At 67.0% G+C, this 16,800-nt stretch overlaps 1 protein-coding gene across 1 annotated transcript; it reads right to left on the bottom strand.

Moving 5' to 3' along the window:
• Window positions 1–1,336: 1,336 nt before the first annotated feature.
• On the bottom strand, window positions 1,337–15,091 carry CHRNA4 (cholinergic receptor nicotinic alpha 4 subunit). Its single transcript, XM_047853234.1, has 6 exons — window positions 15,010–15,091; window positions 13,459–13,610; window positions 10,227–10,271; window positions 9,956–10,065; window positions 4,658–6,041; window positions 1,337–1,653 (listed from the first exon to the last, which is right to left on the bottom strand). Exons 1-6 carry the CDS (start codon window positions 15,089–15,091, stop codon window positions 1,528–1,530), a joined length of 1,899 nt encoding a protein of 632 aa, XP_047709190.1. The 3' UTR covers window positions 1,337–1,527.
• Between the last annotated feature and the right edge of the window lie 1,709 nt (window positions 15,092–16,800).

Genomic DNA, 16,800 nt, shown 5'->3' with positions numbered 1-16,800 from the left:
TCCTGGGCGTGAGGACCTTCCGGCCCCAGTCAGGGTCCGCGTCACAGGCGCCTCACAGAGCGGGTGAGGGTGTGGCTGTGCCCCGGCACCACGGCGGACCGGGACCAGCGACCGGGCCTGGGCGGCGACCAGTCCTCGGACCGGATGCTTGGTCTGTGCTGGGTTCCGAACGTGACTCTTCTCTCCAGGCCGCCAAGTACCTCCGGACCCAGGCCAGGCGGGGCTCCAGGCCCAGCTCCTACCTGCCACACGGCACCCCTTCAGTCAGGGGGTCTGGGGAGGTACGATTTTGACCATCAACGTGAGGAACAGACTCCTTGGCCTCCGGGTGGCCTCTGAATACACTGTCCTCCCCCCCCTTCCCCGGCACTCGGGGCCTAAGGGCTCTGGAGAAAGAGGGAGAGCCCGGGGACAGCACATGCCCCCCCATGCCCCTCCCGGGGCAACGTTTCCCCAGGGTCACAGGGATACTATTGACGTCGCCTTGGGGCGGGGCGGGGGAATGACACCGAGTGCCCCAGCTGTGGCTCCTCGGCTGTGCCGGCCGCGGGATGAAAGCCAGGGCTGGGAGGCCTGTGGGGGCCCCTCACATAGGACATTTCTCTGGGACCACACTGCAGAGGGTCCCAGAGTCAGCCCGGGCAAGGTGTCCTCGGGGACCCTCACCATGGCCACCGAGCCTGTGCTTCAGAGAGGGTCTCCCAAGGGGCTGTGTACAGAGGGGACCCACAAGAGGTCAGGGAGAGCCCAGACAGGGACCCCGGACACTGGACACTGCTCCGGGACCTTCACCACTACCCGTGTCCACTGGGAGTCTGCAAATGCTTGCCCAGGACTTCCCAGGACCCCAGGAAGACAGATGTCCAGAGTCCCTGGTGCGAAGGGTACCTGTGCCCACGGGGCGCCTGTCGCTAGACTCCCCCGCACGCTGGCCCAGAACTCGCATTATCACTAATTTACCCAGAATAAAACAAAACAAAGCATCCCTGCTTGGACCCACCCCTGGCAGATGAGATTCCAGAGTCTGCTGCCTGGCCTCTGCGGGGGCCAAGAGAGCCAGCCCGAGGACGCCGGTGGGTGGGTGGGTGGGGGCGCAGATGCCCGGGCCTCCGTGATCCCACAGGGGTGAGGGGAACTGGGGGCTGACGGTGGCGGAAGGTCGTGGCCCTCGGGACAGTCGGGACTGCTAGCTGCTTGCTGAGTGGTCGGACGCGTGTCCTGGGCAGGAAGCCAACGTGTCACCATGCTCCAGATAAACTTTAATAAGACGTAGGCGGTGACCCGCCCTCCAGACAAGAACAGGCATTTCCTAGCCGTCCTTCCCAGCCCGGCCGCCCCCCAGGCAGGTCTCAGCAGGACCGAGCCAGCACCGGCCCCCCCGGGGTGCAGTGACCCTTTCCAAGGCTGTCTCACAGTAGGCAGAAAACGGGGGGACAATCTGGCAAATGCTGTGACCCCACGCAGTTGAGGAACCCCTAGGACAGCCAGGCACAGACCTGGGGCTGCGGGCGCCTGGCCCCCGTCCCGCTAGATCATGCCGGCCAGCCAGGGGGGCAGGAAGAGGCCCGCGGTCCCCAGCAGGCAGACGAGGACGAACACCCACAGGAAGATGCGGTCGATGACCATGGCCACGTACTTCCAGTCCTCCTTTACCTGCAAACAGACGCGTGTGGTCACTCCCGGCCCACCGCCCTCAGGCCTCCAGCCGGCGAAAACCTTCTAGAACCTGGTACTTTTCCCAGCAGCATCTCCATTTCCCCTCCTGGACACCCAGGTAATCAGGGTGACCGCCTGCTGAGCTGAGCAGGAGGGTCTCAGAGACGCATCCTGCAGGCCGGGCCTGGGGTTTGGTGCTCTGGCCCACCTGACTTCACCTGCCTGGCCAGAAGCCCCAGGGCCAGGGAGGTGGAGAGCCTCTGGGACCCCAGCAGCCAGGCTGCTTTATGGTGACGTTTGCTCTCACCTCACCAAAGCTGGGATGGGCACCATGGAGAGCATCAGGTGTGCCCCCATTTTGCAGATGAGGAAAGTGAGGCCCAGAGAGGGGATGCCCACATGCCTTGGCTATTCAGGGTCAGGGCCGGGAGCACCCTCGGGGCCTCCCCCGCAGTGGACCATGTCCAGAAGGCGACGGCCGAGGCCCAGCTGCCCTGCACTCCCGCCCACCCTGTTCCAAGGGGCGGTGCTCACAGGCCAGCTGCCCTCCTGAGTCAGCGGGGTCTCTCAGCTCTGTCTCTAAGGTCTCTGGGCGGGAGTGGGGGGGACAAGCAAACGGCAGACCAGGGCACTGCGGGCAGGCTCGGAGTGGGGCACGGCAGCAGGAGCGGAGGGCTCTTCGGAGGCGGTGAGGATGCCCTGGCTTGAGGGGAGGTCCCGGACACACGGAGGCCAGAGGGCACGTCACCTGCGGCCATTCACCTTTAGAAAGGAGGCCGTGCTGTCCACGCACAGGTGGGGACCCTGAGGCACAGAGGGCAGCCCAGGGCAGAGGCTCCGAGAGGCACAAGCGGTGGCGGGCTGGGCGGGTGGGCCGCCTGGGCAGGGGTGGGCTCAGCCCTCATTCTGGGGTGTGGAGGGCACAGAGGGCCCTTCGCTGCCATTTTCTGCTCTCATTTCTCAAGTCATCAGAGACATCCTGAGGGTTTCAAAGCAAATCGAAGCCGGAGGGCAAGCAAGGCCGCTTATAAATAAGAAGTCCATCCGGGACCCTCCGTTCCAGGGAGGCTGAGACACACACACACCTCCGCTTTGTCTTTGATCCCCCCGCACCCGTCCCCCATCCTGCGGATGAAAGGCCCTCGCGGACAAAGCCGCCCAGAGCGTCCAAGGCCCGTCCTCGTCAAGGCAGCCTGGCGACGCTCCCAAACCAGAACCAGGTCGTGGCGGCCAGACCCGCGATGCGAATAAAGGACGGGCCAGGCCCCCTCCAGACAGGCACCGCCAGCTGCTGGGCTCCCTGAGGATTCTGGTTCCACTTCTAACGGCATCAGTCCCTCCTCAGCACTGCTCGGACCCCCCCAGCTGTGCTCCCACCCCCAGCTCGGACCCCCAGCAGTGCTCAGACCCCCAGCTGTGCTCCCACCCTGTGCTCAGACCCCCAGCAGTGCTCCCACCCCCAGCTCGGACCCCAGCTTGGACCCCCAGCAGTGCTCCCACCTCCAGCTCGGACCCCAGCTCAGACCCCCAGCAGTGCTCAGACCTCCAGCTGTGCTCCCACCTTGTGCTCAGACCCTCAGCAGTGCTCCCACCCCCAGTTGTGCTCCCACCCCCAGCAGTGCTCCAACGCCCCACCAGGGCTCGGATCACCCAGCAGTACTCAGACTCCCAGCAGTGCTCGGACCCCCACATCGAGTTAGGGAACCATCTGTTCTTTAAGAGCTGGCAGCAAAATGGGGTCCAGGGCAGAACCTTCTGGAAACCTCCAGAACAGCTTCACAGCCTCTTGAGGTTCAGCAGGGAACGTGGGAAACCGGGGATGTGCTGTGCAGGCAGCACCCCTGATCCTCTCCAGGGCTCACTCAGCCATGGGGCACATGGTCCTGGGGCCACACGTGTCCCATAAACAATCAGGGGCCATTACCCAAGGTGCAGGCAGGGACAGCAGCGTCCCCATCACGGCAGCAGCAGCACCGACAGGCAGGACACAGTTGACAAGGGCAAGGTCAATGCAGCAGGGCAGAGGTCAGGCCCCAGGCTGACCAGCAAATAGCGGCCCAGCAGACTGACCAGGGCCGGAGACCCCTCTCACTTCCTCTGCCTGTGCTCTGACCTTGCAGATGTCCCCACCTCACTCCTGGCTACATGAGGTCCTGAGATTTCAGCCAAGTCTGAGCTGGGACGGGTGGACAAGCATCACTACAAGGAAAAAGGAACGTTCCCTAGCGGTGGGGGTCAGGCAGAGATGGCCCGTCCCTGGGCCCAGTGCCCACCAGCTGGGCGTCCGGGCACATCCAGTAACCTCTCCTTCGTGAGCCGAGCACAACAGGTGAGTGGCAGTCCTATCTCAGCCCTAGGGGCTGACACTCAGCAGAGGGACTGGGGACACTGTCAGGGCACCCTCCGATCCCTGCCGGTGACTGCGCTCCTCCACAGCTGGGGTCCCGGGGTCCCCAGGTCCTTGTAGCCAGGCCAGCGATAGAGCCCCTTCGCCCACGACTCCCAGCTTGACATGTGGGGTGCTGGCCGAAGAGGCAGGGCTGTGCCCCAGACCCCAGTCCTTCCCTCTCCCTACTCCTCCTCCTCCGCCCCGGGGCCCTGCCACCCCCAGCCCCTCCCCAGAAGCCCACGCCCCGCTTGGACAGGGCTTTCCTGGAGGCCAGCAATAGCGCCCAGACGTCCTGGGCCTGCCTTCTGTCTGCAGGATCCCTGTGTCCTGAACAGCAAGGACGCCCCTGCGGTCCGCTCTCCACTAGACGCTCTGGGCCACCTGCCCCAGTGCCACCCCTGGGACCTCCCGCTAGCGTCAGATGCCCAGGGAATAGAGAGCAGGACAGGGTCGGGGCCCGAGGTGCGTGCGTCCCAGAGCTCAGTAGCCTGGGTCTGGGCCCCGGCCTTTGGACTTTTCCCTGGCCGCTCCCTCCTCCGGAAACGAAAGAGAGGCAGAGAGCGTCTGTCCAGCCAGGGACACCTCCAGACACAGCCATGGGCAGAAACTTACCGAGAAGTCCGTGTCTTCCGCCTTCAGATGGTCTGCGATGTACTGGACGCCCTCGACGGCCCGCGTCAGCGCCGGGGACAGGGGCAGGTGCCGGGGTGCGGCTTTGGTGCCGGTGCCGCGGGCTTTGAGCGCGGCGTTTGGGGACGGCTCCTTCCGGCACCTGCACTTGCACGGAGAGGGCTGGTCTGGAGGCGGGAGCTCGGCCGAGCTGGCCTTCAGAAAGGCGGGGGAGCCGGCCACAGGGCCCCCGGCCTGGGAGGCGGCATCGTCTTGGGGAACGCGGCACTGGATGCTCCGAGACCGGCACCGGACGCCGTCCTCCGCGGCTTCGGCGGGGCTGGACACGTGCTGGGCACTCAGGGACCGGGCTTTGGCGAGCCCCGGGGCCCGGGTGCCGGAGGGCGGGTGGCAGGGGTCAGGCGAGGGGCAGGGGCTCCCGTTCTCAGCCTCCGAGGGCTGCGGGGCAGGGACCTGGTCCGAGGGCAGCTTGCAGGCCGCCTGGGCCTTGGCCGGCTCGTCCAGGGGGCCGCGGGAGGACGGGGAGGGCGAGGCGGGCGAGGGGCCCTGGCTCTGAGCTGCGCTCGTGAGGGTGGGCTCCCCCTCGGGCTCGGGCCAGAAGCCCGGGGCGCCGGCCATCTTGTGCATGGACTCGATGAGCCGCCTGCAGTTGTCCTTGACCACCGACGGCCGTTTCATGAAGAGCAGGCGGGGCACGACGTCCAGGAAGACCCGGCGGACCCAGGCGGGCATGGTGTGCGTGCGGGGGGAGCGGTGGTGCACGTTGAGCACGAAGACGGTGATGACGATGGACAGCGTGACGAAGATCATGGTGAAGAGCAGGTACTCGCCGATGAGCGGGATGACCAGGGAGGTGGAGGGGATGATCTCGGTGATGAGCAGCAGGAAGACGGTGAGCGAGAGCAGCACGGAGATGCACAGCGTGATCTTCTCTCCGCACTCGGACGGCAGGTAGAAGACCAGCACCGTGAGGCAGGAGATGAGCAGGCAGGGGATGATGAGGTTGATGGTGTAGAAGAGGGGCAGCCGCCGGATGACGAAGGCGTAGGTGATGTCCGGGTAGACCTCGGCGCAGCACTCGTACTTCCTGGTGTTGTAGGTGCCCACGGCGTCCACGATGACCCACTCCCCGCTCTCCCACAGGTCCAGCTGGTCCACGCGGCTGTGCATGTTCACCAGGTCGATCTTGGCCTTGTCGTAGGTCCAGGACCCGAACTTCATGGTGCAGTTCTGCTGGTCGAAGGGGAAGAAGGTGACGTCGATGCTGCAGGAGCTCTTGTAGATGGCCGGGGGCGTCCACTGGACCCGCCCGTCGTGGAAGAGGTGGGCCTTGGTCAGGTGGGTGACCGCAAAGTCCCCGTCCGCGCTGCGCAGGAAGAGAGGGGCGTGAGAGACCCCCCCCCGCCCCCGCCCCCGCCCCCGCTCCCGGCTCACGGGCGCGCCCCCCGAGGGCGGGGCGGGGCTGGGGGGCCCCCCGGGCGCGTCGTGGTCAGCCACCTGCCTCAGCTTCTCACCCCTACCCTGGGGGGACACGCGGCTTGGTGGCGATCCCGTGGGGGGGAGAGGCAGGGAGGGGGCCCTGCGCCGGGGCAGGGGCGGGGGGCCTGGCCGCCGGCCCGTTTCTGTCCTGGAGCCAGGAACTTGTCTGGGCCAGGGCCCGCGGGCAGCCTAAAGGGGGGTCAGGTCCCTGCAAGGGTCCGAGGCCGGGGAGCTCCCGTCCCCGGTGTGAGGGAGAGGGGGCCCCTCCCCACGGCCCAGGGCGGAGGGCAAAGGGCACGGCTCCTCAGAGGGTCCTGGCCCCCACCCACACCCCGTGCACATGACGGCACGGACATGAAAATGGCTGCGGGCACCAGGCCACAGAACTCCACAGGGTCTCGGGGGACTGGGCCTGGCCCCCTGCAGGTCACCTAGGGGGTTGGGCCAAGCGGGGCGGGGGCCTGTCTGGTCACCGTCTCCTGCCCCAGACCAGGCGCGCCCACACCACTGGGCACTTTGCCACTCTCTCTCTGTTACCCCCACAACTCACAGGTGAGGTTACTCCCCTCCTGCACAGGCGAGGACCCCAGGCCACATGAGCAGGAGACGGCAGGGCCAGGCCCTGGCCATCCGCCCTCTTGCCTCGCCCTTGGCCGGGGGCGGGTGTTGGCTCCTGTCCACAGGCCGAGTGGGCACAGAACAGGGCCGGGGGGATACTGTCTGTGACCCCAGGCTTCCCAGACAGCAGCGTCTGCCTCACTGTCTCCACGAGTGTGCCTGGCGAGTGTGGAGTGGGGCCCAGGAACCTCATCGGCTCCTGGAGTCAGCCCTGCTCTCCTCTGTGGCTGGAAGCCCCTGGTTGCCAGCGGGGTCCCCGGCCAGTGTCACCACTCTCCTGGCCTCAGTCTCCCCGAGGCGTGGTGGCCACGAGCAGGTGGAGACAGCGGCAGCCCCAGGCTTGGCTCTGAAGGGCTGGCAGGGAACCTCCCCACGGCTCCACGGAGCCCCAAGGACAGTGGCTCGAAGACCGTGGAGGTGGGGGTTCACCACAACCTGCTGGCACAGCAGCTCAGCCAGAGAAGCTGCCGGCAGACCCCAGACCCTCGACACCAGCTGCTCAGCCCCGGGTGTGGGTCAGGCGCCCACCAAGGGCTCAGAGCCCAGCCTTCCGTGCCGGCCCACACCCCTGCTTCCCACACCCACCGCGGGTGCACTCAGCCCGGGGCCTAGAAGCCCGCAGCCCCAGTGAACACCTCCCCGTCCCCCGCATCCAGCTCAGAGACCCCCCCCCCCCATGCTCTCAGTGGGCACCAACCCGATCCCATGACCTCCGTGACCCTTCCTAGCTGACGTCTAGGTCGGTGGCAGGTGGAGACCCGCAAATGCATCCCCACGAAGAGGGGCAGGGCTTTCCACTGGGGGCCGCTGGACGCTGGCCTGGGGCTGAGGCTCTCTCCCCGGCAGGATGACGCAAAACTGTCCTCCCTCGGCAACATCCCTCCAAACCCAAAGCCTTGCCCCTCTGAGGCACAAAGCAAATGAACCAACGCCACTCAGCAAACATTCTGCACGGAGATCAGAGGCTCCAGTCGGTGGCGTGAGCCCGGCAGCCCTGATCCCCCAGGCAGGGCAGGGAATGTTCCAGAAGTTCACGGAAAGCAACCCCAGGAACTGGGAATCTGCACCCAGGCCTCTGGGTTTTGATGCCCACAGACAGGATCGGAGTTTTCTCCTGGGACACAGCCCGCTGACCCCTGCGGCCACGCCCCCACGTGCCCCCAGCCGCAAGGCCCCCGTCTCCTGGCCCGGCCCAGCCCCGGCTCAGATCCCCGAGACGCCTCCCAGGAGGCTGTGCTCGTCTGGACCTGTGGCCTGGGCCTGCGGGTGGACATGCTCCCTGATGTGCAGCAGCCTGGCCGCACCTTCAGGAGGCAGAGGATCTCAGAAGGCGGCCCGGAGGGTCCAGCGTCTTCCCGGCCCGGCCCCGAGGCCCCGGCGGTGCAGGGGCGAGGCCCGGCGCCAGGGGTGTCTGGTTCCACGGCAGGCGTCCAGCAGGGCTGTGCCTCCGGGGAGCCGAGGGGCGTGGGTGTCGGGACTGGACGGGCAGAGCCCGAGCAAGTTCTACGGCAGAGCAGGGGCGCGTCCCAGCCTGTCCGGGCCCCCCCCTTCGCTCCAGGCCCCGCGAACCCCCATCCGTGTGGTGCTGCGTGTAAGAGGCCTTGCGAGACACTCTGCCCCCAAGGGCTCACGTGGAGAAGCCCCCGAGTGGACAGACAGCACGGCCTCCAACCAAGGGGATTCCCCAAAGCTACCAGAAAGCTGCTCCCCCTCTTTCCCCTCACCCAGTGGCCCAGGGCGACCACCCGGCCACACTCAAATGGACAGCAGCCTGGTCAGCGGCCTCCCGTTGCCCCTGGAAACGAGCCCTCCTGGTGGCCGTGGCTTGGCCACCATCGGCCACCGGCTCCGGGACCCTTCCTCGCCCACCACCGCAGCCCTGCGCAGACAAAGCCCCTGTGCCGGCCACAGCCTCACAGAGAAGCTGGGGGTCCACCCGCCACCTCCCCCAGGGACCCGGAAGGAGGAGAAACAAGGAGGGACTTTGAGTGTAGCCCCATCCTGGGCTGCAGTCCCGGGGGGGGGGGTCTGTACAGATCCCAGAGCTGCTTCTCAGCCAGTACGTCCTGCCCAGGGAGGGTCTGGTGTGACCACAGCAGGAAGGCTCCCCTGGGGGCCCAGGGCGCTGACACTGATGCGCATCCTCTGAATCCGCCACTCAGACGGTGTGGTGCTAGGTCCTGGGGTGAGGGGTGTGGGGAGCAGACCGGGGACCCCGGGAGGGCTGGGGTGGCGGCAGGGGCTGGTCGTAGAGAGCAGAGGACCGTGCCCTGCGGAGAGAGCCTTCCCCTCGCGGAGCTGACCCCCTCTAATGCACCTCGGAGAACCCTCCAGCTCTCCCGCTGTTATTACTGGAATCAATTAAGTTGGAAAAGGAGCCCAATCGTTCTTAATCAAATAGCAACGTTTTATAGGTCAGGCCCATTGCCCGGGGGCCCGGGAGGGGCTTTGTACCACAGCCCGCTGGGGTCTGGCAGTGGGGAGGGCAGGGGTCCGGGGGGAGCTAAGTGCTGCCACTTGCTTTGTCCGCAATTGTAACTGCTGTGGGAGCTGCTGCCCCGGCCTGAGCCTGAACAAACAGCCCAGCTGTGACCCGGCAGTGACACGGGGACAGAGGAGGACGTCGTCGGGCTGCCCCGGGCTCAGGATCCCCCTGCAAGGGTCCCGGGAAAGGAGGAGTTGGAGCCCACCCCCTGCCACGGCCGTGCCTGCAAAGCACCGGCTTCCTGGCACAGAACAACCACATCCAAGAACAGATTCAGGGAGGCGTCCGGGGGGGCACTCGCTCAGCAGCGTGAAGGTGCCGGTGCTGGGAAGGCTGACCGCACAGGGGGACTGGGGACACCGAGCTGGGCCGGGCGGTTGTGTGCGTGGCAAGGGACCACCCGCCCGGCTGGGGACAGTGAGTGCGGCCCGTAGGGGGGCAGCTCTGGGGCCTGCAGTCGCCCTGGGGCAGGACTGGGGGGGGGGGGGGTGGGAGGCTGGTCCAGGCAGGGACAGAGCCCCCAGGGCCCTTGTCTCCTGCTTTGCTCACCCCCCTTCCCTTCCAGAGGCCTCAGCCCTGGCTCCCGACAGCGGGGCCCACACAGGCCACCACCTCTTGCTCGTGCCTGGACGGCCTGGATCACTGGCACCCGGACACAGGTACCTGCGCCCCTGCCCGCCGACCTCCCAGGGGCTCACTTGTTGTAAAGGACGATGTCCGGCCGCCAGATGAGCTCGGAGGGAATGCGAATGGAGGTGACGTTCTCGTAGTCGGCAGGGTCCCAGCGCAGCTTGTAGTCATGCCATTCCTGGGGGCAGGGGGAGGTGGGGGGGAAGCCACAGCCGTGAGGGGGAGGGCCGTGGGGGAGAGGTGTGGGGGAGGGGGAGAGGGAAAGAGGAGGGGAGGAGGGACAGGCAGGGAGGGGTGTGGGGGGAGGAACCAGGGGCGGCGGGGGCCGCACTCGCTCACCTGCTTCACCCACACGTTAGTCGTCATCATCTGGTTCTTCTCATCCTGGGACACAGAGAAGGGCCATTGTTGTAACTCCCTTGGGTGACTGGAGCCTCCCTGTCTCTCTCTCCATCTCCCTCCCCCCTTCCTCCTTCTCTCTCTACTCCCCCTCTCCCCCTCACCCCCCACTCTCTGGGCCCTGAGTATTTTCCTCACCCACAAAGACAGGCCTGTGCTGAACATGGGAAGCAGGCGACCTCAGAAGGAGTGAGTGCCCCGTCCCTGGAGGCAACCAAGCCCAGGATGGTCAGCCCAAGGGGATTTAGAATGTGGGGACAAGGACCCTGAACTCTCCCAGAAGGAGAGTGGGGACAAGGCTTGCCTGACTTCTCAGGTGGCCAGGGCCTGGCGCTCCCCGAGCCACGCAGACGTGTGAGATGGCGAGTGTGATGGCTCCCAGGCTGCTGCTGGAGGACAGCCGCCCTCCGGGGACCCTGCCAATGTGCTCCACCCTCCCAGCTGCTCAAGACCGCCCTTGGGCAGGTGTGTCCTCGGTGACCAGGCGCCTGCGCCTCCGGCCGACCGTCATTAAAGCAAGCTGGGTTCGCACAGGTCCCGCGCTCACCAGGCTGGCCCCTCGACAAACTTGCCCTGTAGGACCAGAGCCTCAGCACCTTGAGGACAGGTAAGGGGCTGGAACAGGGGAGGTGGGAGCGGGAGGCCCGGCCGGTTCCCTCTCGAGGTCACAGTGTGGTCACCTGTCCAGGTGAGGAGGCTGGACCACACACCCTGAGAAGTCCCGTGGCCCCGCCCTGCACTGCCCTCACCCCCCACCCCTTATTCCCTACCGGCGAATGGGGAGGGGCCATCTGCCACGTTTCTGCTGGGGAGCACCGTCCTCTGGGCCATCAGACCCCAACACGTGATGGAGCCTTTTGGAGCACAGCAGGGACGGGGGTCCATGCAGAACACGGGGGTCTGGGACGGGAAGTCCCGGGGCCTCACACTGAGCCCTGTGGCACTGATGCCGTCTCTGTGGGCCACAGCACACCCCAGCCCCCATGGGTCACACCTAGGAGGGGGCTGGCTCCAGGTGGGCCCTTTGCCCAAGGTTCAGGGAGGACCCCCTCAGAGTGCCCGTTGCCCACAGGGTCCCGAGGGCAGGGGGCCAGGCAGAGAGGCACAGGGTGCCGGGAGCAGTGTCTGAGCAAGGCTCTCTGCACCCAGCGATGGCCTGACATCCCCCCCCCCACAACCCCCTGTGCCAGGAACACACAGGCCAGTGGGAAAGACCGCTGAAACCAAAGAAATCCGAAGGATCACCAAACCAGAACGGTGTCCGGTGCCCGGACGAGGGTCAGGGTGGGGTCTTGTCCCCAAAGGCTCAGGCCTGGGCCCCTGCCCACCTGCCTCCCTGGGGGACAAGCTCCCAGCCGGCTAGTTCAGGGAGAGGGGACCGTGTCCCTTGCCGCCCCCAGGCACTGCCCTTGATCTTGCTCTCCCCCAGACCCACCCGGGGCAGGCCACCCAGCCGCCTGAGCAGGGCTGTCCCCCCCCATCCAAGTGTGACCCGAGCGGGCCCTGGAGCCGGTGTTGGACACAATGTCCAATGACCTCGGCAGCACGGTCCTGCCCGGTGCTGCCTGGCCTATCACGCCCCTGCCTGGCCCCAGTCCTGCCCTGCCCTCCGGCGGACAGCCCGCCCCTGCTGTACCCCGTCCAACCCACCCCCGACCTCCCCAGGCTCAGGACGAGCTTCAAGGCGACAGGGCCTGGCCTCCTTCCTCACCAGGGACTCCTCGGCTCTCCTGCAGGTGTGAGCTCACACACATGAGCACGCCCTGCCCAGACACAGCCCTGCAGCCAATGCATGAGCCCTGCAGGGGCTGGGCAGAGAGGGGCCCAGATGTGTGCCACCGGGCCGCTCATCAGCACGCGCGTGTGCAGGCGTGCCTCGGGCCAGCTCTGGTGCACACAGAGGAGCCTGGGGGCTCCTCTCATCCTGTCAGGCACGTCCCTCACCAGGACTGGAGCCGATGTGCCCCAGGCCTCAGGCTCTTCCGGGCACTGGGAGCCGAGGCTCTGTGGTGCCCCGAGGAACCCAGGTAGACGGTCCGGCTCGGAACTTTAAGCGGCGGGCAGCCAAGGGCCGCCTCTGCCCATGTTTGGGGACCTCCGCGGGCTCACCAGCCCAGTGCCTCAGCCAGGAGCACTTTGCAGGCGTAGTTTGAGGTCTGGCTCCAGGAGGCCGGAAGCCTCGAGTCTGGACACCGCTGAGGACAGGTAGACTGACCGGGTCTCCCTACCCACAGGGCCCGCACGCGGCCCTTTCTGTCCCCCCTTCCCAAAGCCTCTCAGACGCTGCCCAGGAGGCCGGACAGGCTGCCTTTCTACGTCACGGGAGAAAAGACCGGTGGCCACTGGATACACGCGGCGCCAGTCTGGGATCAGGGCCTCCAGACCCCGTAGGCCTGGGGCCCCCTCGTGGTGAGCGAGCCAAGCTCCCCGAGGCCCCCTCCTGGCCGGGCTGGAGCCTCCCCTCCAAGGCACTTGGGCCCCCACCCCAGTGAACCCACTACCCAGTCAGATCTCCCCCACAGGACGGGCCCCGACCCCAGATGGATGCCCCTGCCCTTCCAGAGCTGTGACCATTTGGAGACGGTACCCCCAGCTCCCCCTCCGCCCCAGCAGCCTCCTCGGTCCCTAACCAGGAAGATAAATGCACCCAAACCTGTCCGAGCCTTGCTGGGACACCGTGTTCCAGACCAGTGGGTAGCGGGGCTCTCCTAGACCAGGGGGCACAAGGGTCACGTCTCAAGCCCCCGGCCCCTCAACTCACAAAACCTCCTACAGCCTGACCACTCGCAGCCGGGGCAAGTGCCCCCACCCCCCAGAGGCGCGTTCTGCTCTTGGCTTCTGAAGGACATGGCCCCGGCCTGCTGCTGACACTCTGGCATTGTGGGTTCCCACGTGGGGGGCGGCGGGGAGCAAAGCTCCGGGTGGGGGTGCACAAAGCCCGTCTTTCCCCTGGGCTCCCCCACAAGGGCGTGTGCGCAGGACTCTGGCAGGGCTGGACACACGCGGCCTGCACGGAGAGCAGACGGCAGCCCCCCGCCCCTCCAGGCGCCCCGGCCAGGCCGGCCTCCTCTAGGGCGCAGGGGCGCCCCTCAGGCAGAACCTCCACTGCGGTGTGTGACGGGTGTGTGACGGCCGAGGCCCAGCGCTCCCGCATCCCCCCCTCGGCACCTACCACGTCAATGAGCTGTGCGATGGACAGCCCGAAGTGGACGAGAACCACGTCCGAGATGTTGGCCACGGGCCGGGACCACTTGTTGTAGCCAGCAAAGAGCTTCTTCAGCAGCCGTTCCTCTGCGTGGGCCCGGGTCTCCACGTGGCTGCTTGCTGTGGGGACAGGAAGGTGTGCAGCTCAGGGGCGGAAGATGGTGGGCCCACCGGCTGCCCGCTCCAGCCTCCCACCTGGCCCCGGCTTCCTTCCAGGCCCATCCACCTCAGGACATTTGCACATCCTGCCCTACTCCGGCCTCGGTTTCCCTCCTACCCTCTGGGTAAAGGTGTAAGTTCCTCAGGGAAGCCTTTCCAGACCCCTCAAGCACCCTGCACTGTACCCCCAAAACAGACAACTGATCTGGTAAGAGCTGACTGGGGTAAGTCTCCCTGCCAGACGTGACTTCCGGAAGGAGGGGCTGCATCTCCAGCTACTAGCAGACTTCTGAAAACACAAGGTGGGGATAAACCACAGGATTCCAGGACACTGGGGGACCCGTCCAAAGAGGGGGAGGGGGGACGGACAGCCGGCTTCTTGTAGCTGCCAGCAACCCTGAGTTACCACCAAGACCCGGACGACCACTCCAGCACCCTGTGTTCTTGGACAGACACGCAGACTGCCTTCCATGAGTCAAGGGTGACCCCCCCCCCCCACCGCCAACACACACTCTGCTTCCTGGGAGGGGCCACTCTGACCCAGCCCAGCCTTGCTGACCAGTCTGTGATCTGAGGACCTCTCTGTCTCTCCTGGGCACCTGCACTGGGGCCACTGCATCATAAGGGGATTTGGGGAGGGGAACAGGGTACCAGCTCACCTGCAAGTCACACACAGGATGTGAAAAGGGGGTCCACCAACATTCCTAGGTCGGTCTTTGACCAGCGGGACCCTTCACTCTCAGTCCAGAGCTCCCCAGCCCAACCTTATTCTTCCTGGTCCCTTGGACCAGGAGGGTATAGCCCACCCCTCACGGGGGAGGCCAGGAGCTTCAATTCCCCCCACCAACCTATGAATAACAAGGTGGCTGCCCAGGGGGTGGGGGGAGGGGAAGGCGGAGGGGGCTGGGACTTAGGCTGTCCCACTGAGCCTGGGGGAGCAGAAAAGGTGCGGGTGGGGTGCGGTCAAGGGCGGGAGCCACCGCTCTGATCCCCCAAATCAGGAGCAGGCATGGGGGTGTCTGCATTAAAATGTGGCCAAACGGATAAAGAGGGGGAGAGATGGGCCCCGCCTCTCTTTACCCAAGTTGGAGCTTCTGGGTCCAGCTCCCCAAACAGCAGCCCCCACCCCCACCCAAACCTGTCTCCCGCATTCGCGGGCGAGTTAACTCCTTCCTTGCCCCGCTCGGTCCGCACCGCAGGACAGCCTTTGCGTCTAGGGTGGGGGAGCCTCGGCGCTGCCCCGTTGCGCGCACCCGCGGCTCGGGACCGCAGCCAGGAGCCTCCCCTTCTCTGGCTCTGGAGAGCCGAGGCCGCCCTGAACTGGACGAAAGGGGGGCCTGTCTAGCGCCCCGAAACTTACCGGGCAGGAAGCCGGCCCCCAGCAGCAGCAGCAGCGGCGGCAGCAGCGGCGGCGGCGGCGCCCCCGGGCCCCCGAGCTCCATGGCGCACCGAGCGGGCTCTAGACGCGGGCGGCTCCCGTCTCCGCCGCGCCCCCGCTCCGAGGCCCGCGCGCGCCCAACTTCATGCCCCCGCGCCGCGCGGGCCGCTCGGTCCGCTGGGCCTGGTTCCGCCGCTCCTCCCGCGGGGCGCGGCGGCGGCGGCGACCCGGCCGGGAGCGCGGGGCTGTGGGCTCGGCGGCGCGGCCGCGCCCGGACCTGCCCGCCTCCAGCCGGCGAGGAGGAGACGGAGGAGGGAGAGGGGGAGGAGGGGGGGAGGGGGGAAGCGGGCGAGGACGTGAGGGGAGGAGGGCGGGTGGGGGGAGCGGACCACCGGCCGGGAGGGGGCGCGGAGGCTGCGCTCGGCCAGCTCCGGGGTAAAGTTTCCGTCGTCCTCCCGGGGCCGGGGACGTGCCCGAGCCAGGGGCGGGGGCCCGTAGTCACTGCGTGCGACTGGGGGATCCTGCCACCGGCTGGTTCCGGGACCGAGACACGCTGACCTCCATCCCCGCCCCCCACCCCGTCCCCAATCCTGGCGCCCCGCCGCCTGCCTGGATGGGGGACGCGCACCCAGGGGCTCGGGGCGCCCCGCTCGCGCCTGGTTAACTCCATCACCCCCGCCCCGCTTCGCAGTTTGGAAATCACAACCCCCTTGTCTTCTTCCCCAGCGAAGCGTTCGTTCGGGAAGGACCACCCCTTATCAGCCTGTCCCCCGCGGGAAGCGTCCAGTGGGGAGCCCAGGCGTCGCGGCCGGCCCTTCTGGGGAGAGGGAAGGACCCTGACGCCCCCGCCCCAGGCGAAGCCGCTTTGCTGCCTCCAGATCCGGCCTGGAGCGCGCGCCACGGACAGCGGCCGAGGGTCTCGGCCGGGGTGGTTGGAGGACAGTCCAGCGGCACCCGCGGGCCGGTGGTGGACAATGTCAGCCGCAACCGAGGTGCCTGGCGCGACCGTGCCCCGTGCCCTGGAGGGCGTCTGCCCCCAAGTGGGCCGAGGTGGCCGCGGAGCCGCAGCAGGTGCCCGGAGGGGGTTGGGAGGGGTCACTTTGTGCCACACAACCCGGGTCGTGGTGAGGAGAGGGCGCCGGCGGCCATCCCTGCGCGGAGTTCCCGCAGCGCTCACACCGGAGGAGACTTCGGGTCAGGGTGGGGAGCAGAGAAGAGGCTCCACTGAGAGCCTCTGGCCTAGAGCCCGCCCTTGAGGGGGCAGAATGTCTGTCAGGAGCCCCCTCCACCTCTCCCCACCCGGACAGACACAGGCGATGGTCCCAAGGGCCCCTGACCCCTCCCCATCTCCCCCTGCCCCTCCCAGCTGGGCTCCCCTCCCCCATCTCCCCCTGCCCCTCCCAGCTGGGCTCCCCTCCCCCATCTCCCCTGCCCACCTCCCCCAACCCATACGCCTTCCCCATCTCCCCCTGCCCCCCAGCCCACCTGCACTCCGAGCCCAGGCTGAGCTCAGCACAGCTCATCACATCTGCTCTGAGACCTCCAGGGGCTTTTCTCATGGGAGCTCTCTGCAGGCTCTCCCACACTTGCCTACAAATAGAGCTTCCAAAAGGCTCAGCCCTTTTGGTCAGTGGCCAGTCTCAGAGGTGATGAGCTGTCACCCATTACACCCTGTGAGGTGGATTCTTGCTGTCCCTGCATCCGGATCGGGAGGTAAATGCATGGACAGGTTAGGCCACGTGCCCAAGCTCATCCGGCCAGCAGAGGGTTTCC

Source organism: Prionailurus viverrinus, chromosome A3, assembly GCF_022837055.1.
Source record: "Prionailurus viverrinus isolate Anna chromosome A3, UM_Priviv_1.0, whole genome shotgun sequence".
Classification (NCBI taxonomy): Eukaryota; Metazoa; Chordata; class Mammalia; order Carnivora; family Felidae; genus Prionailurus; species Prionailurus viverrinus.
The sequence above is the reverse complement of the archived record's forward strand: the minus strand, read 5'-3'. Positions and strand labels throughout refer to the sequence as shown.

Bases quoted from the DNA above. Each gene is read 5' to 3' on its own strand.
- CHRNA4 (XM_047853234.1), bottom strand. From the start codon at position 15,091: ATGGAGCTCGGGGGCCCGGGGGCGCCGCCGCCGCCGCTGCTGCCGCCG. The intron at 10,066-10,226 runs GTGAGCGAGTGC...CCCTGCCCCCAG, and splicing joins CTAACGTGTGGGTGAAGCAG to GAATGGCATGACTACAAGCT. The intron at 6,042-9,955 runs GTGAGCCCCTGG...CTTCCTGCGCAG, and splicing joins GACATCGTCCTTTACAACAA to CGCGGACGGGGACTTTGCGG.